The sequence below is a fragment of the Nyctereutes procyonoides genome, unplaced genomic scaffold (assembly GCF_905146905.1).
Source record: "Nyctereutes procyonoides isolate TBG_1078 unplaced genomic scaffold, NYPRO_anot_genome, whole genome shotgun sequence".
Classification (NCBI taxonomy): domain Eukaryota; kingdom Metazoa; phylum Chordata; class Mammalia; order Carnivora; family Canidae; genus Nyctereutes; species Nyctereutes procyonoides.
Window position 1 is genome coordinate 8170176 of NW_026575034.1, and position 22188 is coordinate 8192363.

Below are 22188 nucleotides of genomic sequence, written 5' to 3' on the forward strand. Positions count from 1 at the left end.
TGCTAGAGACCTGCCTGGCTACTTCAACCACGGTTGAGGTTGCCCTGTCTCCATCTCGAGTTGTCAGCGACAGTCCTGCCAGGGGGATTTGTTTGAGCAAACACTTGGCCACTTGTGCTAAGCAAGCACGTGGCTGGCTTCCAAGCCACAGACGGCGAGGACCTCAGGCAGCGCAGGACACTGGGCTGTGGGCCGTTGTTGCAAGGGTCATGTCAGCATTTCCCCCATCGTCCTGCTGCCTTAGAAACACGGTCTGGTCTTAACCACTCATTCAGAGCCAACAGGCTCCTCAGGGGCCATCTGAGCCCAGCTCTCATTTTACAGAAGGGGAAACTGAGGTCAGAGAGAAAAACCGAGGGCAGCTCCCCCAGCAGGTGTTCAAACAGAGTAACATCGGAGCTACGGCATTTTAGACGTCACCCAGCCGGATTGCCTTTGCTTCAGAAATGGGGGGAGTGAGGGTTTCTGCAATAGTGAGGCTAAGGAAAATTCGCTTTTCATTTTAGCAGAAAAACAAGTAAAAGCTAAGAGCAGATCAGAGGCTCAGCCGGGTTTCATGGCCCAGGTGGAGAGGTCCCTACACAGCAAACGCCAGGGGAGGCCCCGAAGGACCAGAACCCAGCTCCTCACCCCCAGTCTGCTTCTCCCCCGACCGTCCGTGGTTAGAGGTGTACCACCTGCCTCCTGCAATCCTGACAAAGCTGCTGGAGCCCACAGCTCAAGTCCCTGGGGTTCCAGACTACAGAGAGCGCAGCAGAAAGACGTGATCAGAAGGCACCCGGGAGCATGTCCACGTCCCCGGGGACGAGAGCCTCACCTCTGTGCGGAGGGGAGCCAGGTGTGGGCGCCCTGGGAGGGGGGGTGAAGCCTGCCCGGGAGGTGGGAGGTGCGAGGTGGGAGGGACCGGTGTGCCCTGGAGGCCCGATCCATCCAAAGTGGGTTGAGTGTGACCACAGCGAGCCCCGGCTGGGCCGCCCAGACCAAATCACCCACGGCAGGTCGGCAGGTCGGAGGCCCCCACCGTCAACTCGCACTCCTTGGGCCCAAAAAGACATCTGGGTCACATCCTGGGCCAGGCAAATGACCCTAGGGATGACTAAGTATTACCCGCTGTCACCAAGCGACTGGTCAACTGTTGAACGGGGTGTTTCTAAAGCAGCAGGAACCTGAGGGAAAACCGAGTGACCGTCGCAAGAATGAGCAGCACGTCGGGCGGTCCCCGGGCTCCTTCCTTCTGCACCGGGCACTGGGCCGGGGGTGGCACTGCCACCGTCCACACGGCCAGCCGAGCGGCCGCTCAGCAACCGCGGCCAGGATTTGCTCGACGGCAGGGCTGTTGGGTGGGGGCTGCAAAAATGGTGTGAAAAGCCCAGAGCACGGGGGCAGGAGCGAGAGGAATCGCCTCATGATGCTGCTCTTTCTCCAGCTTCTCAGCAGAAGCACTAACTGACTGGGCAGCCAGACCAGGGGGCAAAAAGCCCCGGAGTTCTGGAGTCCGGGGAGGGACCGAGCCGGCGGAGGGGCCCCATCTGCTGAAGGAAGCCGGCCCCCGACGGGAGGGGAAGGAAACCCCCCGGGACCCACACCATCCCCCGGGGCTCCGGGTGCCTCTGTCTCCTTGGGGCCCTCAAACGGCCGTGAAAGAAAGGTGGCATCATCCCATTCTACAGACGGCAGTGAAGTCACTCGTCAGGGACAGAAGTGCCCGCCTGTGTCCTGACTCTCTTCCCAGGGCTCTGCAGTGGCCCCAGGACACAACCACCCCGGGGGAGAGGGGCCTAGAGATTTGTTTTAGATAAACGCAAGTGATGGGACCCCGGGTGGCTCAGTGGCTGAGCATCTGCCTTCGGCCCAGGGCGTGATCCCGGGGTCCCAGGTTCGAGTCCTGCATCAGGGTCCCCGCGGGGAGCCTGCATCTCCCTCTGCCTGTGTATAATAAAACCTTTAAAAACAAAACCAAAACCACAAGTGCTTACCTTCCCTGAAGTCTTGATTCCTTTCGCCAGGGACGCGTACACAATCACCCAAGCCAGGAAGAGGCAGAAGGCCAGTGGCCACCTGATTTCCCCGGGATACTCAATTCCAGCAGAGATCTTCAGCACAAAGTACCTGAGAATTGGAAAGAGAGAGCAGGGAGGGGGAAGAGGGGGCAGGGAGGTGACAGTCTGCAGGCTGTGAGCTCCCCGCAGAGCCAGGAGCCCAGAATAAACCCCAGCCCTCCCCGCCCTCCCGGCTAGGGACCCTCTGAGGTCAGGGTGAGGGATGCTCTGGTCCAGGTGCCAGCACACTGCTGTCTGCAAAAAGGCCAGCTGGGTTTACCCGGTTCCTAATTACACGCTGGGCAGCCCCCAGTGGCCCTGGGCAGCCTGTGAACAAGGCTAAGGCAGCTCCGCTGGCACCCCGAGCTGCCCCGGGGCCGAGTGGAACCCGCCCCACAGCACTGGGGTCCTGACCCAGCCTGGCCAGCAGGCCCTGCCCAGGCTGACATCTTAACATAAGGAACTCCGACCTGTCAAGGACGATTTTTATGTATTTTCTCTAGTGTTCTACTCCTTTAGAGGACGCATTACAACTGTGTTTGTAAAATTTTAAATTTAAGAAACAGGGACGCCTGGGTGGCTCAGCAGCTGAGCGGCTGCCTCCGGCTCAGGGCGTGACCCCGGAGTCCTGGGATTGAGTCCTGCATCGGGCTCCCTGCAGGGAGCCTGCTTCTCCCCCTGCCTGTGTCTCTGCCTCTCTCGGTGTCTCTCATAAATAAATAAATAAAATATTTTTTTTTGAATGTTAAAAACAGAGTCACAGGGCGCCTGGGTGGCTCAGCGGGTTAAGCAACTGCCTTCAGCTCAGGTTGTGGTCTCAGGGTCCTGGGATCGAGCTCCGCATCGGGCTTCCTGCTCAGCGGCGAGTCTGCTCTGCTTCTCCCTCTCCCTCTGCCCCCCACCCTGCTTGTGCTCCGTCTCACTCTCTCCAAATAAATAGATAAAATCTTTTAAAAATAATAATTTTTTTAAAAAATAAAATAAAAAACAGAGTCCCTACGCTAGATGACTAAAACTGCTGCTTGGTGCGTTAAGTCCAGGTGCCCAGGCCCACGCTGGCTGAGACGGAAACGCAGAGCTGGCTGGCCCTTGTTCAAGGAACGTGTTCAAGGACGAGGACCAGGCAGACGGAAGGGGGCTGCGGGTCCCCCGTGGAGGCTGCGGCAGCGGTGTGTCTGCTGAAGACACCGCGGCCTGCCTGGCAGTAGCGGGGAGCCTGGCCGACGGCAGGCAGGCAGCCTCACTCCTGGGGACAGGAGGTCGCCGGAGGGACACTGAGTCGTGACTCAGACAATCCCTTCAGCTCTGCAACCATCAAGTCCCGCACCCTGGATGCAAGGGCCGCGCTTAGAGCTCGGTGTCTTTCCGTGACCTGAACAAAGGCCAACCAGAATCCAGACTCTATGCGACTGCAGAAAGGTCAGCCTAGAACGTTCTGACCTGCAGGGGGACGTGAAGGTGGCCCCCACCCTGGCCTAGCTGGCAACAGCGCACGCCAGCCCGCCAGCGAGTGTGTCCTTGGGAGGCTGGCCTGGCCGTGCGCAGCCGCGCTTTCTGGGACAGGGTGGCCACGCTTCACGGCCACGCTCCTTCCTGTCTCAACCCCTGGGGCAACCTGGACTCAAGAGCTGAGAAAGACAGACCAAGGGTGGAATCGACCTGGGCTCCCAAACCTTAGGGACCAACGGAAAGGCCCTCCCCCGAGTCCACACTCCCTATGTCGGCAAATCACTGAGGCAACAGTCCCACGCGCCTTGGCCACGTCAAGTACGCCGTGCGGCAACAACGGGCCTCTCCAAAGGCTCCTTCTTGCAGATGACGACTGGTCCCAGAGGATTAGTAAAGACCACCAAAAGCAGATCTACAAATCACTCAAACCGCATGAATTAGGTGATCAGATTTCCTGTAACCACCAGGTGCAGCTCAGCCTCCCAGTCCTCAGGGTGAATCAAGACCCACTCTCACTGCTCCTACGTTATCTTCAAATAAGAATTACGTCACCACTGAGCCTAACTCCCCCTTTGGTTCTTTTTTTTTTAATTTTTTTAAATTTATTTATTTATGATAGTCACACAGAGAGAGAGAGAGAGGCAGAGACACAGGCAGAGGGAGAAGCAGGCTCCATGCACCGGGAGCCCGACTTGGGATTCGATCCCGGGTCTCCAGGATTGCGCCCTGAGCCAAAGGCAGGCGCCAAACCGCTGCGCCACCCAGGGATCCCTCCCCCTTTGGTTCTGTTGCATGTACCCTCTGAGTACATATGGGGGAGAAAACCTGGAATTGGAATTAATGGCAATTGGGAGAACTAGTGAGGATGTTAATGACCACTTCTGACCATCTAAGTAGAGGCCACAAACCAGGGCCCCAATGACATGCAGATTTTATTTGGCCCCAGCGTTTTATTTGAATAGAGCTTGGGAGACAGAACATAAAGACTCCTAACTCTGGGAAATGAACTAGGGGTGGTGGAAGGGGAGGAGGGTGGGGGGTGACTGGGTGACGGGCACTGAGGGGGGCACTTGACGGGATGAGCACTGGGTGTTATTCTGTAAGTTGGCAAATTGAACACCAATAAAAAATAAATTTATTATCAAAAAATGAATAGAGCTTGCTAACATGTAAAATAGGAGGGACACATAAAAATTTGGATTTTATTTCCAACTTCTCTTTTAAAACAGAAGCTCCAGGGATCCCTGGATGGCTCAGCGGTTTGGTGCCTGCCTTTGGCCCAGGGCGTGGTCCTGGATTCCCGGGATCGAGTCCCACATCAGGCTCCCTGCATGGAGCCTGCTTCTCCCTCTGCCTATGTCTCTGCCTCTGTCTCTTTCTCTGTGTCTCTCATGAATAAATAAATAAAATTTAAAAAAAATAAAATAAAATAAAGTAAAATAAAATAAAACAGAAGCTCCAGCAGCACTGGCCCACCGTCCTGCAAGACAGTGACCATTTAGAGGTGAGCATCCACAGCCTCCCTCCCACATGGCAGACAGGCTCTGCAGCAGGCCACAGTCCCCACCATTCCCAATCGTCTTGTTGATACTTCAACACCTCCCTGCCAAGTCCCTGATCACACCTGAGTTTATAACCCCGACATAAAGCTTAACTGGAGACCATTCCTTATTTACCCTTCATTGAACAAAATCCACGTTCAGCGACCTTAAGAAATCATTCCATAAACGTTATTAAATCTTCCTATGGTGGCTGAGGATTTCCAAGCATTCCTGAACCTCAGTCCTCAAAGACTGGAGAAAATGGATGTGGAAAGTAAAAAAGTAAGGCAAAACTATTTTTTTTTAAATTAGTTCTTCTTTAAAGTAAATCATTGACCGTGACTTGTTTTCTTACTTTTTGCCTCACTTCCCTTCTCAAGCTCAGAGGGAAGAAAACAGGAACAAAAACATCTAGTTTACTGAAGGTCTGCTTCGACCACATTGGCCGAAGGCTCTGCAGTGTTCTGTCCCCAACATCAGGGGGGACAGCCGCACCAGTTCTATTCCCAAGAGCGTGCAGTCACCTCCGCTCTCCAGAACCATGAGGAACAACGACCTGCTCTCAGAAGCCCCATCAGGGAAGAAACCCTCCTTCCCAATCACTCAAGTCGGTAGGGAAGGTGCAGAGGGATGCAACCCATCCCTTGGGCCACCCACACGTCCAGACTACAGCCTGAAAATTCATTCATTCATACACTGGGTTTCCCTTAGAAAATCAAAAAAAAAAAAAAAAAAAAGATAAAATCTTACTTGAAATACTCTTCACTCCCGCTGACAAATGTCTTATTGGCCTGGCTGGTGAAGTTAACCATTGTCAAGTTGGGGTAGGCAGTCATGCAGAAAGTTGAGTTCTTGATCTGTATTTTGGGATGGTCGCCGATGACACAGGAATCTGCTTGAGAGAGGACGGAACAGAAGCCTGGAGAAATCTGTACACATCTGAAAACGGGTCCGGAAAATATACACCCGTCCCTCCCCAGCTACTGAAAAACAGGAGCTGAAAATACTTGCCGGATATTGGAGAGTAACTTTGGGAAAGTGTTAACCGAGCAAAGCCAGGATTATGCCTTATCTACGCCGGAGCCCCGGTACCCGGAGCAGTGCCTGTGCTGCTACCAGAGGCTCTGGTCTTTGGAGCGCTCCCTACGTGGCCGGAGCCGTGCCGCCCATTTTCATGCGTTATCTCGTGTTCACAACAGCCCGGCATAGGGGCTATTCCCTCCTTTTTTATTTTTTTTTATTTTATTTTTTTAATTAATTTATTTTTTATGATAGTCACACAGAGAGAGAGAGAGGCAGAGACACAGGCAGAGGGAGAAGCAGGCTCCAGGAGGCAGGGAGCCCGACGTGGGACTCGATCCTGGGTCCCCAGGACCACACCCTGGGCCAAAGACAGGCGCCAAACCGCTGCACCACCCAGGGATCCCCCCCCCCCGCTCTTTTTTTAAAATGAGGGAAAAGGCTCGAAGAGGTCAAGTAACTCAACTCGAATCACGCAGCCAATAAGGAAGAGAAGCAGGATTCAAACCCAGATCCTCATGACTCCACAGAAAACAAATGGCTTGCAGGAATGAATCTGCAACTGGAAGGTGAAAACCGGGGGCGCCAGGGTGGCTCAGGGGTTGAGCATCTGCCTTCGGCCCAGGGCGCGACCCCGGGGTCCCGGGATTGAGTCCCGCATCGGGCTCCCTGCATGGAGCCTGCTTCTCCCTCTGCCTGGGTCTCTGCCTCTCTGTGTGTGTACCTCTCGTGAATAAGTAAATAAAATCTTAAAAAAAAAAAATAAAGAAATGTGAAAACTGAAATCTGTGATCTGAAATTCAATCAGACGTAAGCAAACCTGCCGAAGGACTCCCGCCACAGAAAGCTTACGGAGTTCACCTTCAAGCGACACACACCCAGGGCTTTAAGATACATTCTGCACCTGCTTTCCACACACTCACATGGGGCAGCGGGGGCAGCGACGTGCCACGTGCTTGCGAGCCTCCAACAACCTAGCACGGTGCGTCTCAGCTGCGGATGAATTTGTCCCCCAGAGGACCCTTGGCGATGTCTGGAGGCATTTTTAGCCATCGTATCTGGGGAACAGGGTACTACTGGCATCTAGTGGGTAGAGGCCACTGAAGCTGCTAAATATCTTCCAACAAACACAGGACAGCCCCCCACCCCAGAGAAATATCCGGTCAAAATATTCACAGTGTCAAGGCTGAGAAGGCCTGACCTAGGCTGGGATGGGGGACAGGGGACTAACCACGTGGCTCTTAGTACGTCAGGCACGGTGCTGGGCACTTTAACAAGGCTCATCTGCTGAAATCCTCATCAAATTATATTATTTGATGCGTATATTATTATACTCTTTATTTTTTTTCACTTGACCTCACAACCCTGAGATCCTGACCTGAGCTGAAATCGAGAGTCAGACGCTCAACCGACTGAGCCACCCCGGGGCCCCTGCTGTGCTCATTTTAAATAGGAAGAAGGCAAAGTCTTTCTGACGCTATTACGATGCCTTTCTGACAGCTTTATAAATACTGATCACTTGAGGATAGTGTAAGTAGAGTCCTCCAAGATACTATTTTACCCCCCAAAGATACTATTTTAGAGTGAAAAGTAACAGTAACGATGACTGACGCTTACAGGACACACAGCGGCTACTGTCTAAGTGCTATATAGGCACCAACTAATTAAGCCTGGCGTCACCTCTATGGGGTCGGTATTGCCACTGTCTAGGCCCAGATAAAGAAACTGAGGCACAGAGAAGAGCAGATGCTTGTCAAGCTCATGCAGCGAAACCAGGAGGCAAGCCAGCATTCTCTCTCTGGGAGCCACGCTCTTAGCCCCTCTGCTGCGAAGCAGAGAGCGGGGACCATAGACTCAAAACACCTTCAGAAGCCAGGCGGCGACACAATGAGGAAGGCATAAAACAGAGGGTAATCAGGGGACGTGGGGACCCCGGCAAACCAGAAAATGGTCCAGCCACCCAATGCCACGCCTTTCCAGGTGTCCTGGCAAAAGACACAGAAAATTTGCATATTTGCATATAACCTCTCCGTTTGAAAATGTTGGAAATAAGGCCAAATTATTGTTAAATGTCGTGGACCAAACCAAACAACAGCTACAAGAGAGCACAGGGCCACGGGGATCTGTGCACGGACCCCCGAGGCTCCCCGTCTGTGGAACAGCAACGTGGGTGAGACTATGGGTTCGGAGGCGCCTCGGCCCTGAGAGTTTAAGGGAGTTCCTTTGCCTGTGCAAGCCTCCGCTGTCTGATAGTAGGTGTATCTAGCTCGCAAGACGGCTGCAAAAGTCAAAGTAAGGGACATCTCCTGGATGAAGAAAAATTCTCACAAGGCCTAGAGCGCTGCTGGACTCATCCATTTTAGGCATAACTCAGCCACCACTGTTAGACGTTTCTGTGGGGTGGGCATCTCTAGGCCGCAGCGCCCTCTCCTCCCATGCTACTGGCCATGTATCGCCCACGGCCTCCCACCCATTCCCCCCAAATATCCCATTACATGGATAAAATCTTAAAAACAACAATTCTAAGAATCTCTCCCCTCTGATCAGCTCTTTAGGGTTTTCCACCGTGTTACTACTGACCTTCGGGGCCAGCTAACTGTTGCGGGAGCCGGCCCGGGCATTGCAGAAGGCTGGCAGCCCTGACCTCTGCCCAGCGGCAGGAGCACCCGCCCACCAGCTCCCCCATCCCGCTGGAGGACCTAGAGCACCTCCAAAGGTCATCCAGGGTCTCCGGAACTCCCCCGGGGCCGGGCACCCCTGCTCTTAGCGTCCTCCCCATGGTACCCTCTCATTCAGTATCCTCTTGAGCAGTCTAACCAAGTACCCGAGCTCCGGGGGTCCCCCTCACAGCTGTCAAACCCCGACGGAGGGAGGCGCCCCCAGTCGCCCAAGGAAGCCGACAAGGGATGGGCGGCTCCGGTCCCTGTACCTGAGCCTCGGTTACTTCCTGTCCCCTCGGCCCCGAAATCGCCACTGCCCCCCTCAAGGCCACATCGCTTCTTCCAGAGCTGTTGCCCTGGGTCACGCAGGGCCCCCTCCCCTGGCTCCGGGAGCACCTAGACACCCCAGGGAGCAGCTTGGGGTGCACCTAGACCCCCCATCCCGGGAGCAGCTCTGGGTGCACCTGGACCCTCACCCTGGGAGCGGCTCGGGGCACACCTAGACCCCCCACCCTGGGAGCAGCTCTGGGGGCACCTAGACCCCCACCCCGGGAGCGGCTCAGGGAGCACCTAGACCCCCACCCCGGGAGCGGCTCAGGGAGCACCTAGACCCCCACCCTGGGAGCGCCTCAGGGCGCACCTAGACCTCCCTCTCCCAGAGAGAGGCTCCACGTGCATCTGTCCCCCGGGACCGTTCCGGGCGCCCCTAGGTCCCCGCTGGCCTCGGCGGCGCTGGTCGCACCTTTCCCGCGGCTCGGCCGGGGGCGCCCTGCAGTTCCCCTTCCCACCGCTGGGCGGCAGGCGCGTCCTTCCCCGCGGCCCCGCGACCGCGAACAAAGACCCGCGCCGGCTCGGGGCTCGCGCCCTCCTGGGGGCTGTTGGGGGGAGGGTCTGTCCTCGGGCAATTCCCAACGAATGAAGGCGCACGAAGACTGGGGAGAAAAGGGACCATTTAGTTCAAGTTCTCGTGACAGTCAAAGCGTCCCCGAAACGCTATTTAGGACCCAGGCCGCCCTCGGGCTCCTCTGTCGGGCGCGGCCACTGTCCGCGGGGGCGCAGGGCTGAGTCCCCTGGGCGCGGGCTCCCCCCGCAGCCCCAGCCTCCACCGTCCAGGTGTGCTGCGAGCCCCGCCTCTCCCGGGGGCCTGAGCCCAGCCTCGGTCTCCCCGGGGACCTGCGAGCCCAGCCTCTCTCCAGGGACCTGCAAGCCCAGCATCTCCCCAGGGACCCGCGAGCCCAGCCTCGGTCTCCCCTGGGACCTGCAAGCCCAGCCTCTCCCCAGGGACCTGCGAGCCCAGCATCTCCCCAGGGACCTGCGAGCCCAGCATCTGTCTCCCCTGGGACCCGCGAGCCCAGCATCTGTCTTCCTGGGGACCTGCGAGCCCAGCATCTCCCCAGGGACCTGCGAGCCCAGCCTCTCCCGGGGGCCTGAGCCCAGCATCTGTCTTCCTGGGGACCTGCAAGCCCAGCATGTGTCTCCCCTGGGACCTGCGAGTCCAGCCTCTCCCCTGGGACCTGCGAGCCCAGCATCTGTCTCCCCGGGGACCTGCGAGTCCAGTGTCTCCTCGGGGACCGGCGAGCCCAGCATCTGTCTCCCCGGGGACCTGTGAGCCCAGTGTCTCCCCAGGGACCTGCGAGCAAGTGCTGGGCAGCTTATGGGGCCCGAGCTCCCGAGAGGGAGTTGGCCTCCAGAGCGGCAGGACCCCCGTAATGCTGAGCCCGCCATGGGACAGCCCCCTCCCTGCTATGACCCACGGTCACTACTCTGCACCGTGCAATGCCTCCCAGCGGCCTGCCATCACAGGTAGGGCCAGTACTGGGGAGAGACCAAGCCCGGACATTATTGGGGGGACACTGCACTAGGGAAAGGGAGGATTTTTTTCTCCATTTCCCAAACAAGCCTCTCTCAGAATGGCCATTTGGGAAAGAGGCTGCTATACCCACTGTCTGAACTCCTGCCTTGTCCGCCAGAGCAGTGGGGCCTAAAGCTGTCTGTGCTCTGCGAGTCAGACCGTCATCACCGTCCTAGGTCACCCCAGGGCCCCGGAGGACCAGTACTTCCACAAGGGATAGCCTGGCCCCCCCGGACGGAGCACAGTGCTGGGGAGAGAGCACAGCGAAGAAAAGGCCGGAGGTGCTTGCAAAGGAGCCACAGCCTGACACTTGCTTGACAATTGACACCTTGCTTAAAAAAAAATAACCTTAACGCACTTGCTAACAATGAGATAAAAATCTATCCAGCCTGTCCATAGGCTCCCAAGGGATAACCAGGGTGGAAAATGTCCACTGTTTCTCTCTGCTCAGAGCTTGCATAGTTTTATGGTCTGCACCAGGCGACGAGGAGCTGAGCTGTGGAACGCTGAGTGCAAAGGCTGCTCTGCCTTTAGTGCTTCCCGGGTTATTGTGAGCCAGACTGGAAACTTCACAAAACCAGGAGCACCCCCGCCACGTACCTGGCCCAGTCAACATGCCCAGCTTGCTTCAAAAAGAATACACACACACACACACACACACACACCTGTGTGTGTGCATATATACGCCTATACTATACACACCCTGACTATATAATAAATAGGCATCTATTCACAGAAAATGTAGAAGAGAAAACATGGTCCCAAATCTGTGTATTTGGGTGTATATGGTCCCAAAACCTTTTGGGTATTTGGGTGAGGATTTCCTCATGTTTGACGGAATAGTCACACTTAATGACTACAGAATAGTCACCCTATGGATGCACTATGAACTGTTAGAACCATGGGATTCTTCAATAATCAGTTGATTTTTGGTCAAGTGTTTCTAGTGTTTTCCAAGAGACTGTAGATGTGGCTGTAATGAACAATCATGTATAACCCTTGTCTGTCTCTGATTTTCTCCCCCATAAAATCTCAGCTACAAATAGGGAATCTATGGACCCATGGGTCCCTCTGCACGGTGATGGAGCAGAACCTGCTGGACCATGGACTCTTCAGAAACCCTCGAGAAGCAGAGAATCGGGTCATGATGCCTAAATCTCAGCGCTGGTTCTATCTTTCGATTTACAGCCTGACACTTCCACTCTCAGGACCTTCAAGTTCACTTTCTCACCTGCAAAGTAGTAAGTCATCACGACCCGGCCCCTTGGGACTCAGAGGGCTCTTATTAGGAATAGCAGAGACATCATTCAGGAAGCTGCTTTGTAGGCTGGGGAGTGTTTAGCATGGTGCTTTAGGTCCGCAGGAGGCAAGCAACTTGGGTTCAAATCCCCAGTCTAGGGGCACCTGGGTGACTCAGTGATTGAGCATCTACCTTGGGCTCAGGGCCTGATCCTGGGGTCCTAGGATCAAGTCCCACATCAGGCTCCCTGCAGGGAGTCTGCTTCTCCCTCTGCCTGTGTCTCTGCCTCTCTGTGTGTGTCTCATGAATAAATAAATAAAATTAAAAAAAAAAAAGCCTAGCTTTAAAAAAAAAAAAATCCCCAATCTAGGGGCAGGTGGGTGGCTCAGTGGTTGAGTGTCTGCCTTGGGCTCAGGTCATGATCCCGGGGCCCAGAGATCGAGTCCCACATGGGGCTCCCTGCTTGGAGCCTGCTTCTCTCTCTGCCTGTGTCTCTGCCTCTCTCTGTGTGTCTTTCACGATTAAATAAATAAAATCATTTTAAAAAAATCCCAGGTCTATCATAGAGCTAGCTCTATGACCTTGAACTCCAGTTTTTTCACCTATAAAATGAAATAATAGCAGCCATGTGTTGGATTGTTGTACGTTGGTAATATGACTAAAAGGGTTACTTACTATGGTGCTTGGTGTGTAGAAAGGGTTGCTAGCTACCATCATTAAGTGGGAAGGTGCTACAGAAATATTAGTGGATATTGCTGGCTGAAGAGGATGTTGTTTCTGCACTACCGCACCCCTGGAGGACAGGTGCAGGACACCCATCACCACCGCTCACGTGGTTCCTGACGGAGGTCCCCAGGGACACTCCCCGCGGAGCCTGAACCCAGCCAGCAGCCCTCCTCCAGGGGGTAGTCCTTTGAAAAGTGACTTTCCTCCCAGGCACAATCTGGGAAGGACAAGCAAGGCTCTAGGATGACCTTGAGGTTATCGCTGCATTCGAGATCCTACATTCCGGAAAATGTTCTAGGAAACCATTCCAGCAGCTAATTGTTGGTGGTGAATCTGTGAACAGCCACGGTGGCAACGGTGCAGAGGTGACCACGGGGCTGCAGGGCCACAAGGTGGGGCACTCTATTCCAAAAATGGTTGAGGGCATCCTCATGAAGGCATATGGGCCAACTCCAGCCTAGTAGTTCTTTGGCTCCTGGGGAACAGGAAAACTACAGATCCCTAGACTGCGTCCCCAGATCGTCTGATTTAATTGGTTTGACGTGGACCCTAAGGGATGTTTTGATCTGTCGGTGCCCCCAGATGCTCCTGGTGTGTGGCTGCTTGGCTGAGAACCGCTGCCCTAACCCACGAACCCATCCACGTGGAGACCGTACAGATGAGAACACTGAGGCCCAGAGAGTCGAAGCGACACTCACGCTTGGTCACACCGTCAGTGAGCCACACACCTGGGAACCTCCACAAATCCCCACCCCCTGCTCCCGAGCACCTCCAGGTACACAGGGTTGGAACTTACTGGGCACGTGTCTTTAGTTTTAGCTCTTCTTCAGTCTAATTCAAAATCTCTATCAGGGGCAGCCCGGGTGGCTCAGTGGTTGAGAGTCTGCCCTCGGCCCAGGGACGTGATCTTGGGGTCCAGGGATCGAGTCCCGCATCGGGCTCCCTGCGTGGAGCCTGCTTCTCCCTCTGCCTGTGTCTCTGCCTCTCTCTGTGCGTCTCTCATGAATAAATAAATAAAGTTTTTAAAACAAAACAAAACAAAAAACCCTCTCTCAGGTGGAGGTTGGTCATAACCAACCGTGGATGTCATAAACGTGTGTAAAAATACTCCAGGGAACATTACTGCTTTAGGGATGTGCATGTCCCTGGGGCTGCGGGAGGGAAGAATTAATCTTTCTCTCTTAATACACTCAAAGGGTTAAATAACACCCTCGTTCTGCAATGTGCTGGCGAGGAGGGCAAAGGAGCTGGTTCGGAGGCCAACACAAGAGCCAAGCACGCGGAGATCGCAGCATTCTGACCTCAGCACAGACTGAGCTTAAGGGGGAGAACAGATCCACTGGGAAAACACCAACCACTTGCTTACTGGCACCCAGTGAAACGACCAGACACCACAGGTGACGGAGGCACCTCAATTTAGAGAGGGACGCCTGGGTGGCTCAGCAGTTTAGCGCCTGCCTTCGGCTCAGGTCATGACCCTGGAGACCCGGGATCGAGTCCCACATCAGGCTCCCTCCACGGGGCCTGCTTTTCCCTCTGCCTGTGTCTGCCTCTCTCTCTCTCTCTCTCTCTCTCTCTCTCGTGAATAAATAAAATCTTTAAAAAAAATAGGGCACCCATGTGCTTTGTTTCTTGTTTTATGGCAATCCCGCAAAGTAGGTAGGATAGCGAATATTGTCACATCTACTTTACATGCTGACCCAGAGAGAGAAGTGACCCGACCCAGACCCATGGACTGTCAGGGGCCGGGTGTCATTTAGACCAGAAGGCCTTGCCCACAAGTCTGCCCTGCTCCTCCTCGCTCTCACCTGCTTGCCTTCCATCCAGCAAGCTGACAGCTCCCCGCAAGCCCTCAAAGTCCCGAGGGGGACTTCAGGTCTGAACAACCCTCCGTGACCACCCGCAAAGACGTCCCCGTTTCTAGGTACTACACTGCGCACGTTTCGATCAGAGATCGTCCCGTCCAGTATCTGTCCTCAGACACACCTCATCGCACTGAGCAGTGTTCAGGGAAGTGTGGACCGAGGATCACAAGCATTACCTCTCCTAGGCTCTAAGACCCCCCTGCTTTCAAACCGTACCCTGCGTATGAACCACACTGCCCACAGACCTTGCTAAAAGGCGGATTTCCCAACCCCACCCAAATCTACTGTATCACACTATCAGGTGGGCCCGTAAATCTGCATTTTTAACACACCCCTGTTAGTCATGAGCAAACAAAATTTTGATTACTCCTCCTCTGAGCCATGAGCTCTCGAAATGTTAGAACTAAGTACATGTGGTTTCAATCGTTTCGATCTCTATGCCCGGCACTTAACGTAGGTATATCCGGACTTACCTAACAAAAGTTTGGTTTTATCTTTGCATTCTGGTGTGTTCCAAGGGTTGTTGCAGGAGCCCCAGGGCAGCACAGACACAAAGGAGGCAAACAGGTAGAAAAGTGTGTAGCAGATAATCACATTGTAGTATATGGCTATCAGGACCGAGATGATCAGCATTGCGATGCCACAGCCTGCGGAAGCAAAATTGCCAGGGATTGAGTCATCCCACCCCAAATCCTAGGGAATTCTTACAGCCGGGCAACAGGTGGGGAGCTAGGTGCTGGCTCTCTTTTACAGATGGATACACTAACAGTGGAGCGGACTGTCTCTCAAGGACCCTTGAGGCATTCTGCTAGCAACAGAGCAATGCCAGGGGCAATCAGAGGGATCCCAGAGGTGGAACTGATCAAATAAAGGAAACCGTGAATTCTGCTGTTCACAAAAGCAGCCCTTTCTCCACCACCACCACCCCCCCACTTCTGGAGGATGCCAGGTGCCAGAGAGAGCAGGATAGGGTTGAGAAGGCTGAAGGCAGGGTGGACTCACCTTGTAGGGCCGGGATGGCCTTCCACACAGACACTGGCCCCTGGCTGGCAAACTGGCCCAGTGACACTTCGAGGAAGAAGATGGGTAACCCAGCCAGAGCCAGCATCATCAGGTAGGGGATGAGGAAAGCACCTTGGGAAGAGAGAATGGGAAGTGAGAGCCCTGGGAGACCAAGGCTGGCCTGGCCCACACTCGCCCTCTAGGGTGCGAGCTGGCCCCCCCTTGTTTTCCAGGAAACCTTTGTATTTCGGCTCAGCCACCGGTACCCCCTCCTCTACCAAGCGTGAGCGCCCTGCAAACACATTTTTGCAATTCCCCACTGGATGCATCACTAGGGGTTGTGTGCTGCCTGAGTTTTATCCTTTGCTCTTCTTATTATAGCATTTCAATGCTCCCAGATTAAGGTCTTAGGCATTCAACAGATCCACACCTTTGACTCACTGCCAGAGCCAGATCTGGTGTCCTCTCCTCGACATCTCTACCCTCCAAGGACCTAACATCTGCTGCGGTAGATTCTAGGAGCCCTTCTGTGCAATGACCCCAGTTACCTGCACACCTCCTGCCAACCGGTGCTGGGTCCCCTGTGCCAGACAAGTGGTCAGAATCTCTCCCCACCACCACGGCCTCCACGCACTTCTCAACTTCCTTCTCCACATAAAAGTCCCTTCTGTCCTTCAAGATCAACTCAATGCTTCCTCCTCCAGGAAGCTCCCCGTCCCTCTTGTCGGTCCTCCCACTATACCTTCCCCAGGCACTGAGCACTTGGCAATATTTACTGGGTGTCTCATCTAGGCTGGGAGCCCCCTGAGGTCGTCAAGTCTTCATCTCTTTATTCCCTGTCCCCCAACCACGATGGTAGCAGTCGGGAGACCTCCACACACTGCTGGAGGTCCTCTGGGGTTCTTTCCCTTCAATGATTCTTTCAGGTGGTTTGGGAGGGCTTTGGGGGAACAGCCGTCATCTCTCAAAAGACTTGGACCAGGAAGACAGTTGGTCAGAGCCAAGTGAGGCACTAGGGAGGCCAGAGCCCAGAACACTGTGCTCCATGGAAGGAAAAGCTGGTTTTTCTCTGGTCCCCTCTTTCTGCTCACCCTTCTTCCAGCTTCCTGTTTGGCAGAAGAACCTTTCCCATCTGGGCCTCTCCAGGCAAGGAAGGCCCAGCAGCAGCCTCCAGCTGATGGAGAGTAAAACCAGGGGTCCTGCTCTAGCCCCTCCAGAGGGGGTTTTTGAGAAAGACGTGCATCATGCCATCCTTCTCTTGTCCTCCTGAGGGCTGCTGCGGGCCGGAGCCGCAGTGCGGAAAAGCCCGCCTCCCCCTCCCTACCAGGCGGTTCCTCCAGGAGCTCCTGGAACCGTTGGGCCTGGGGCAGACCCACACTTTGCAGATCCCTGCGGGGGGAGCAAACCTCTGGCAGTTTCAGGGACTGAACTCCCCTGACTGAAGCTCCCTCCCTAGCCCCATCTTGTGTCCCGGGGGCTCCCTGTCACTGGATGCCTTATTATAGCATCTCGGCCCACTTCCTGCACCCGGGACTCTTGCAGAAAACCAAGTGGAAACCCAGCTGGGGAGCCTACATTTGTGTGGCCAGCGCACACGTTCTTCCATTTCCAGGGCATCTCTGATTGCAAATAAGCTTCAGTCCTCATAAGTACTTGTCAACGTGTCCTAATTTGGAATTGTAGAGGAGAAGGCTTATTTTTTTGTTTCAATCATCCCATGGTGCAGCACCTGTCTACCGTCTGGAGCCCACCCAAGGAAAAACAAAAAATAAACACCCTAACCTGATGGGGTGAGGGTCTCTTTGGCCCTGGGAGGGAGTCCCCTAGTTGTAACTTCCTACTCCTAGAGGGGAACTTGTCAGTTTGGGCAGTGCTGGGGAGGGCAGGCCACTGGCCAAGAAGCCTCAAGGCGGAGAGGGCAGGCAAGGCGGACCCTGAATGTGCTAGGCCCCTCCTCCTTGGCCCCTCCTCCTTGTACATAAGGGGTACAGCGGATTCTAGAGGCCTGGCAGCTAGTGCGTGCCCACCTGGCATCTTCACCATTTCAGAAATGGTTTTCCTTCAAAAGCAGCTTCTTCCACCCAGTTGAGACAAATGAAACGAAAACTTTTTTTTTTTTTTTTGGTCAAATGATTTTGCTAAAGTCAAAAGATGTCCTGCTTTGGCCCAAGAGGATGTATGTGCGTGGGCACCTCTGAGAGGTTGTTGAAAGTACAACCCCCAGCTCCTCTCCACTCACCCCTGTGTTCGCCTGCAGCCTTCATCCTGCATGATTCGAATACCCATTCCCAAAGTCTCCTCTGTAGGCTCAGATTTCCAGGTTATAACCTTAACCCATCCTTATTCGGTGTCCAGGACCCCACAGCTGCTGCGGCTAAGGTGCACAGAGCGTGCTGCTACCAGAACACTGTCAGCTAAATTAGAGTTTGAACTCCCCTGTGTCAATGCCCACTTGGCTCAGGACCCAGCAGTCCCCCAAGCCGGATGGAGGGCTGGGATCACGGAGGCGAGCCTCTCCCCTGAGCTCCATCTCCTGATAAAACCCCCTGGATCTAGTGCCAACCGGATCCAGTGGCTCCTGCCCTCTGGCTTAGCACTGATGCCTCCCGGGGATGGGGCTGGAGCGCGAGGAGGCTGCTCTGCGCCTCCCCTCCCGGCCCATTCCCGGGGCTCTGGGCGCCTCCCCAACCCGCAGGTGCCCACCCCGACGCGCCGCAGGCGGAAAGACCGGAAAAGCCGTACCTCCCCCGTTCTGGAAGGCCAGGTAGGGAAACCTCCAGACATTGCCCAGCCCCACTGCGTACCCCACCATGGACAGGATGAAGTCCAGTTTGCTGGACCAGTTCCCTCGGGCCTTATTCTCATCCCCTTGCTCGTCCTCCTGGGGGCGGAAAAGCACATTGTCGGATAACAGCCCCGGGGGTCGGTCGGCAAGCAGGCCCCATTCCACCCCTCCCCCCTGCTGAGGGTCTTTCCGAGCAAGCAGGCCCCCATTATCCAACCGAGGATGCATTGGCAAGCAGGACCCCAACTCTGAAGAGAAGATGCATCTACAAGCAGGGCCCTCACCCCTCAACCCTGCACCGAGAGTGTTTCAGCAAGCAGGCTCCCAATGGTGATCTGAAGATTCCTCTTCAACAGACCCCTCAAGCCCTCCTTCCCGAACCCTGCAGTCAGGGCACACCCGCAAGCAGCTTTCCCCAAACCTCGAACCTGGTGGTTGATTGCAAGCAGGTCCCTCCAACCCCAACCCCTGACCACGACTTCAGTTGGCAAGCAGCCCCCCAATATCATGCCTAGAACCCCCAGCAAGCAGATCCCTAACCAACCCCTCCCTCCCCCAAAACCCTCAACACACCCCTTCCTCCGCCCTTTCTCCCTCTGGAGCCTGCTAGGCCAGAGATAGAGCTGCAACGCCTGAAGCCAGCCAGAGCCCCTGCCTCACGTTCTCTGCCAAAGCCTACAGGCGGAAACTGCCTGGTGGGCTAATTTAAGGGGGGCACCTCCCAACGCCAGGGAAAGGGAAACGGGCTGGAGGGAGAGGTGGGTGCGGGTCTGAACTCCAGCACCGGCTAATCCCAGGCAGGCCACTTGCTCTCTCTGAGGCTCTGTGCTCCCCTCCGTAAAACGAGGGGCTTAGAATAACTATCCCCCGAGGCACCTTCCAGCTCCAGCAGTCCGTGGACACTGGAGGCCCAGCTCTCCACGTTCACCCTCAGACGCTCTCCTAGGGGCAGGCCCTGCTTCTGGAATGCCTCACTACTAAGCAGAGACGGATGGGGGCGAAGCCACTTGAAATAAATTCAGAACGTTCAGGACACCCGGACGCCACATAAAGGTTCCAGGGACCCAAGTCACTGCCGGGCTTCCACCTGCCTCTGTCGTACTTCATTCCCTATTATAGCAACTTGCTAGCCTCACACTGTTCCCCAGGCTGTGCACGGGGTGAAGGAGCTGTCAGGAGAGGAGGAAGTCTCTGGAAGAGAGGAGGGCCGAGGTAGGTGTCAGAAAGGCAAGAACGGAAAAAACAAACAAACAACAACAAAAAAAAAAACGGGCAGAGCTGAAAATAGGCAAATGCAGGGCTTCATGGGCTCTGAGCATCTTCAACACCCGCCCTGCGCTCCTCTGCAGGCCCGGCCCCTCCGGCCCCACCCACCCTGATGCCTCCCGGCCGAAAGGGTGGGAGTTCCAGCTGCTTTTGCCGCAGTGCGGAGGGTAAGCAAGGCCTTTGAAATCATTTTCTGCCTCCACCTGGGGTCACGCTGTGGGGCACATGCTGTCAGGGGCAGCTCCAGCCTGCAGACAAATGCTCCAGAAGGGGACTCCAAAACCAGGGGCAAGCGGGAAAGCCTAAGTGTACGTTCATTTCCAGTTATTATTCTATCGGCTGGGCTCTTGCTTTGTGGGCCCGTGGAGGTGCGCGTGTGTGCGTGTGTGCGTGCAAACACGGACTATAAGCAGAAGGGCCGTATCCACCTGAAATCTCCTGCAGGCAGGTGTTTTGTTTCAGCCCCTCACCCCCGGATTACTGGATACCTGCCTAGCCCCCAAGCCCGGGGAAGGGACGGAGACTGCAAAAAGACTGGGATTGGGAAGGGAAGAGCTAGAGTAGGAGAGGCAGGGGGAGAGAGGAAGAGATCATCGGCAGGAGGATTGGAGGGAGATGGAAACAGGCAAGAGGACAAGTGGGAGAGGGTAAAGGTAACCGGTAATGGTTGCCTTATTCCTAACCCAGGATTGGGGTTTGTTTGCTCTGTGGGTTTTTCATGCCTCTGGTTGAGTGTAAAGGATCAACCCCAGAGGTAGGTGCAGGTTTGTGGGGGCATGGAGCTTATTCAGTTGAGATAGGTGCCCTTAAACACACACACACACACACACCAAAATATGCAAAGTTATGATGACAGTATTAGGGACGGACTGGGTTTGAGAAGAATCCTGAGGCTTCAGAAGTAGCTTCGTGAGAACCCACCTCTCGTCCAGAGTTCTCATGTGACCACTGGTAACTCTAAGTGAAAAGGCTGCAGTCCTTAAACTGTTACTGCCTTCTGTGGAGTGTTCCTGGTATCTATTGTTTTTTTTTTTTAAATATTTTTTTTAAAGTAGGCTCGGCCAACCCGGGGCTTGAACTTAGGACCCCGAGATCAGGATCTGAGCTGAGATCAAGAGTCAGAGGCTCAACAGACAGAGCCTTTTTAGTTTTTTGTGTTTTTTAATTTAATTAAGGGAGGGGCAGCCTGGGCGGCTCAGCGGTTTAAGCACCTGCCTTTGGCCCAGGGCGTGATCCTGGGGTCCCGGGATGGAGTCCCACGTCCCGCTCCCTGCGTGGAGCCTGCTTCTCCCTCTGCCTGTGTCTCTGCCTCTCTCTCTCTCTCTCTCTCTGTGTGTGTCTCTCATGAATAAATAAATAAAATCTTTTAAAAAAATAATTAAGGGAAAACACCTTAAAGGAAACGCTCATAGATGAAAGGAGGGGGGCTCCTGTTTTCATACACCTATGGGTCTCCACTGCTCACGGAGGCTGCACCCCATCTCCGAGGCCACCGAGGCTGGGAGGCGCAGCAGGCAGGGCAGCTCCCCGAGTTCTCCGCCTCCCTGGCAGGGTCACTGCAGCCCTCGCGCCCGCACCGGGGACCCCAGCGCAGAGCGAGCTTCCGAAGCCCCGCAGCTGCCTCCCGCATCCATTACCTGGCACTGCCAACCGGTCTCCCCATCAGCACACGTGCACCCGCCGCGGCCCGGCTGCCTCGAGCCCCCGGGGAGCCGGAGGCGGCGCGGCCTGAGCGCACCCCGCTTACCTGGGCGGCCGCGGTGGCCACGCTGCCCGGGAGCACGGACGTGATCCCATCCGTGCCCAGCACCACGGCGCTCTGGCTCATATTCACCCAGCCCCCGGCCGGGGTGCTGTTGCGCTCCAGGGTGCCCTTGCCCGCACTCGCGGCGGCATCCCCCTCGGGGCCGCGCAGCGCCGGGATCCTACACTGCAGGGCGTCGCCGGGCCCCGCGCCCCCGGCCGTGCAGGCCCCCGCTCCCGGCCGCTCGGCCTCACGGGCTCGCGCGTCAGGGGACTGGAAAGTTGGGGCGCCCGTGGAAGCCGACCTGGGCACACGCGGCGGCGGCGCGGCGGGCAGCTCCTGCTCCGGGCTGGTCCGGGGCGCGCGCGGGCTCTCCAGGGGCCCCGGCGCCGCCCCCAGGCTGCTGGCGGGTCGTTTACTCATTTCCTCGGGGGCACCGCAGTCCTGGTCCTGCAAACACAAGGGGAAGTTCGTGCACACACGCACGCACGCAAGTGAAACATAACGAAGTCACGGCTGCTGCAAAAATACCTGTGCCTGCATATACCGACGTTCACCGCTCAGGTCCAGACACAGGATCTAGGGAATAACCTGGAAGGTGGATTTTTTTTGTTTTTCTTCTCCAAGAGCTATTTCTCAATTGCCCGTCTTGCCAATAACCAGATGGCATAAAGCGGTTAATATTCTCCTCCCCCTGATGGTGCGGAAACTAAGAAAAGAGATGGAAATGTGCATTTTTTGTTTTTGTTTTTTGTTTTTTGGAGGTGGGAAGAAGAAAGAGGGTGGGAATAGCCCTACAGCCGCCGTGAGCTCCTGGCCCTCTTTGGATTTCACATCACGGCTGTAGGGTGCCCACTTCCCCATCACCACTGTAGAAAGATTCTTTAATTTTCCGCCCCATTTCCTTTGTCATTCAATAATGCACATTGCTGCTTTTTTTTTTTTCTTTTATAAGCTATAGGCAAGCTGTGGCCGCAAAGCTGATGCCCTGGCACCTGC

At 55.3% G+C, this 22188-nt stretch overlaps 1 protein-coding gene across 1 annotated transcript in view; it reads right to left on the bottom strand.

Annotated features, from left to right (window-relative positions):
- Positions 1 to 22053, bottom strand: part of SLC6A5 (solute carrier family 6 member 5) — a 52200-nt gene extending 30147 nt beyond the window's left edge. Inside the window, exons 1-7 of the mRNA XM_055317593.1 lie at positions 21988 to 22053; positions 21193 to 21639; positions 18137 to 18275; positions 15395 to 15526; positions 14866 to 15039; positions 5780 to 5921; positions 1977 to 2109 (exon numbers count right to left, since the gene is read on the bottom strand). Coding sequence (XP_055173568.1) covers positions 1977 to 2109; positions 5780 to 5921; positions 14866 to 15039; positions 15395 to 15526; positions 18137 to 18275; positions 21193 to 21639; positions 21988 to 22053 — 1233 coding nt within the window. The remainder of the gene's footprint in view (positions 1 to 1976; positions 2110 to 5779; positions 5922 to 14865; positions 15040 to 15394; positions 15527 to 18136; positions 18276 to 21192; positions 21640 to 21987) is intronic.
- Positions 22054 to 22188: the final 135 nt, after the last annotated feature.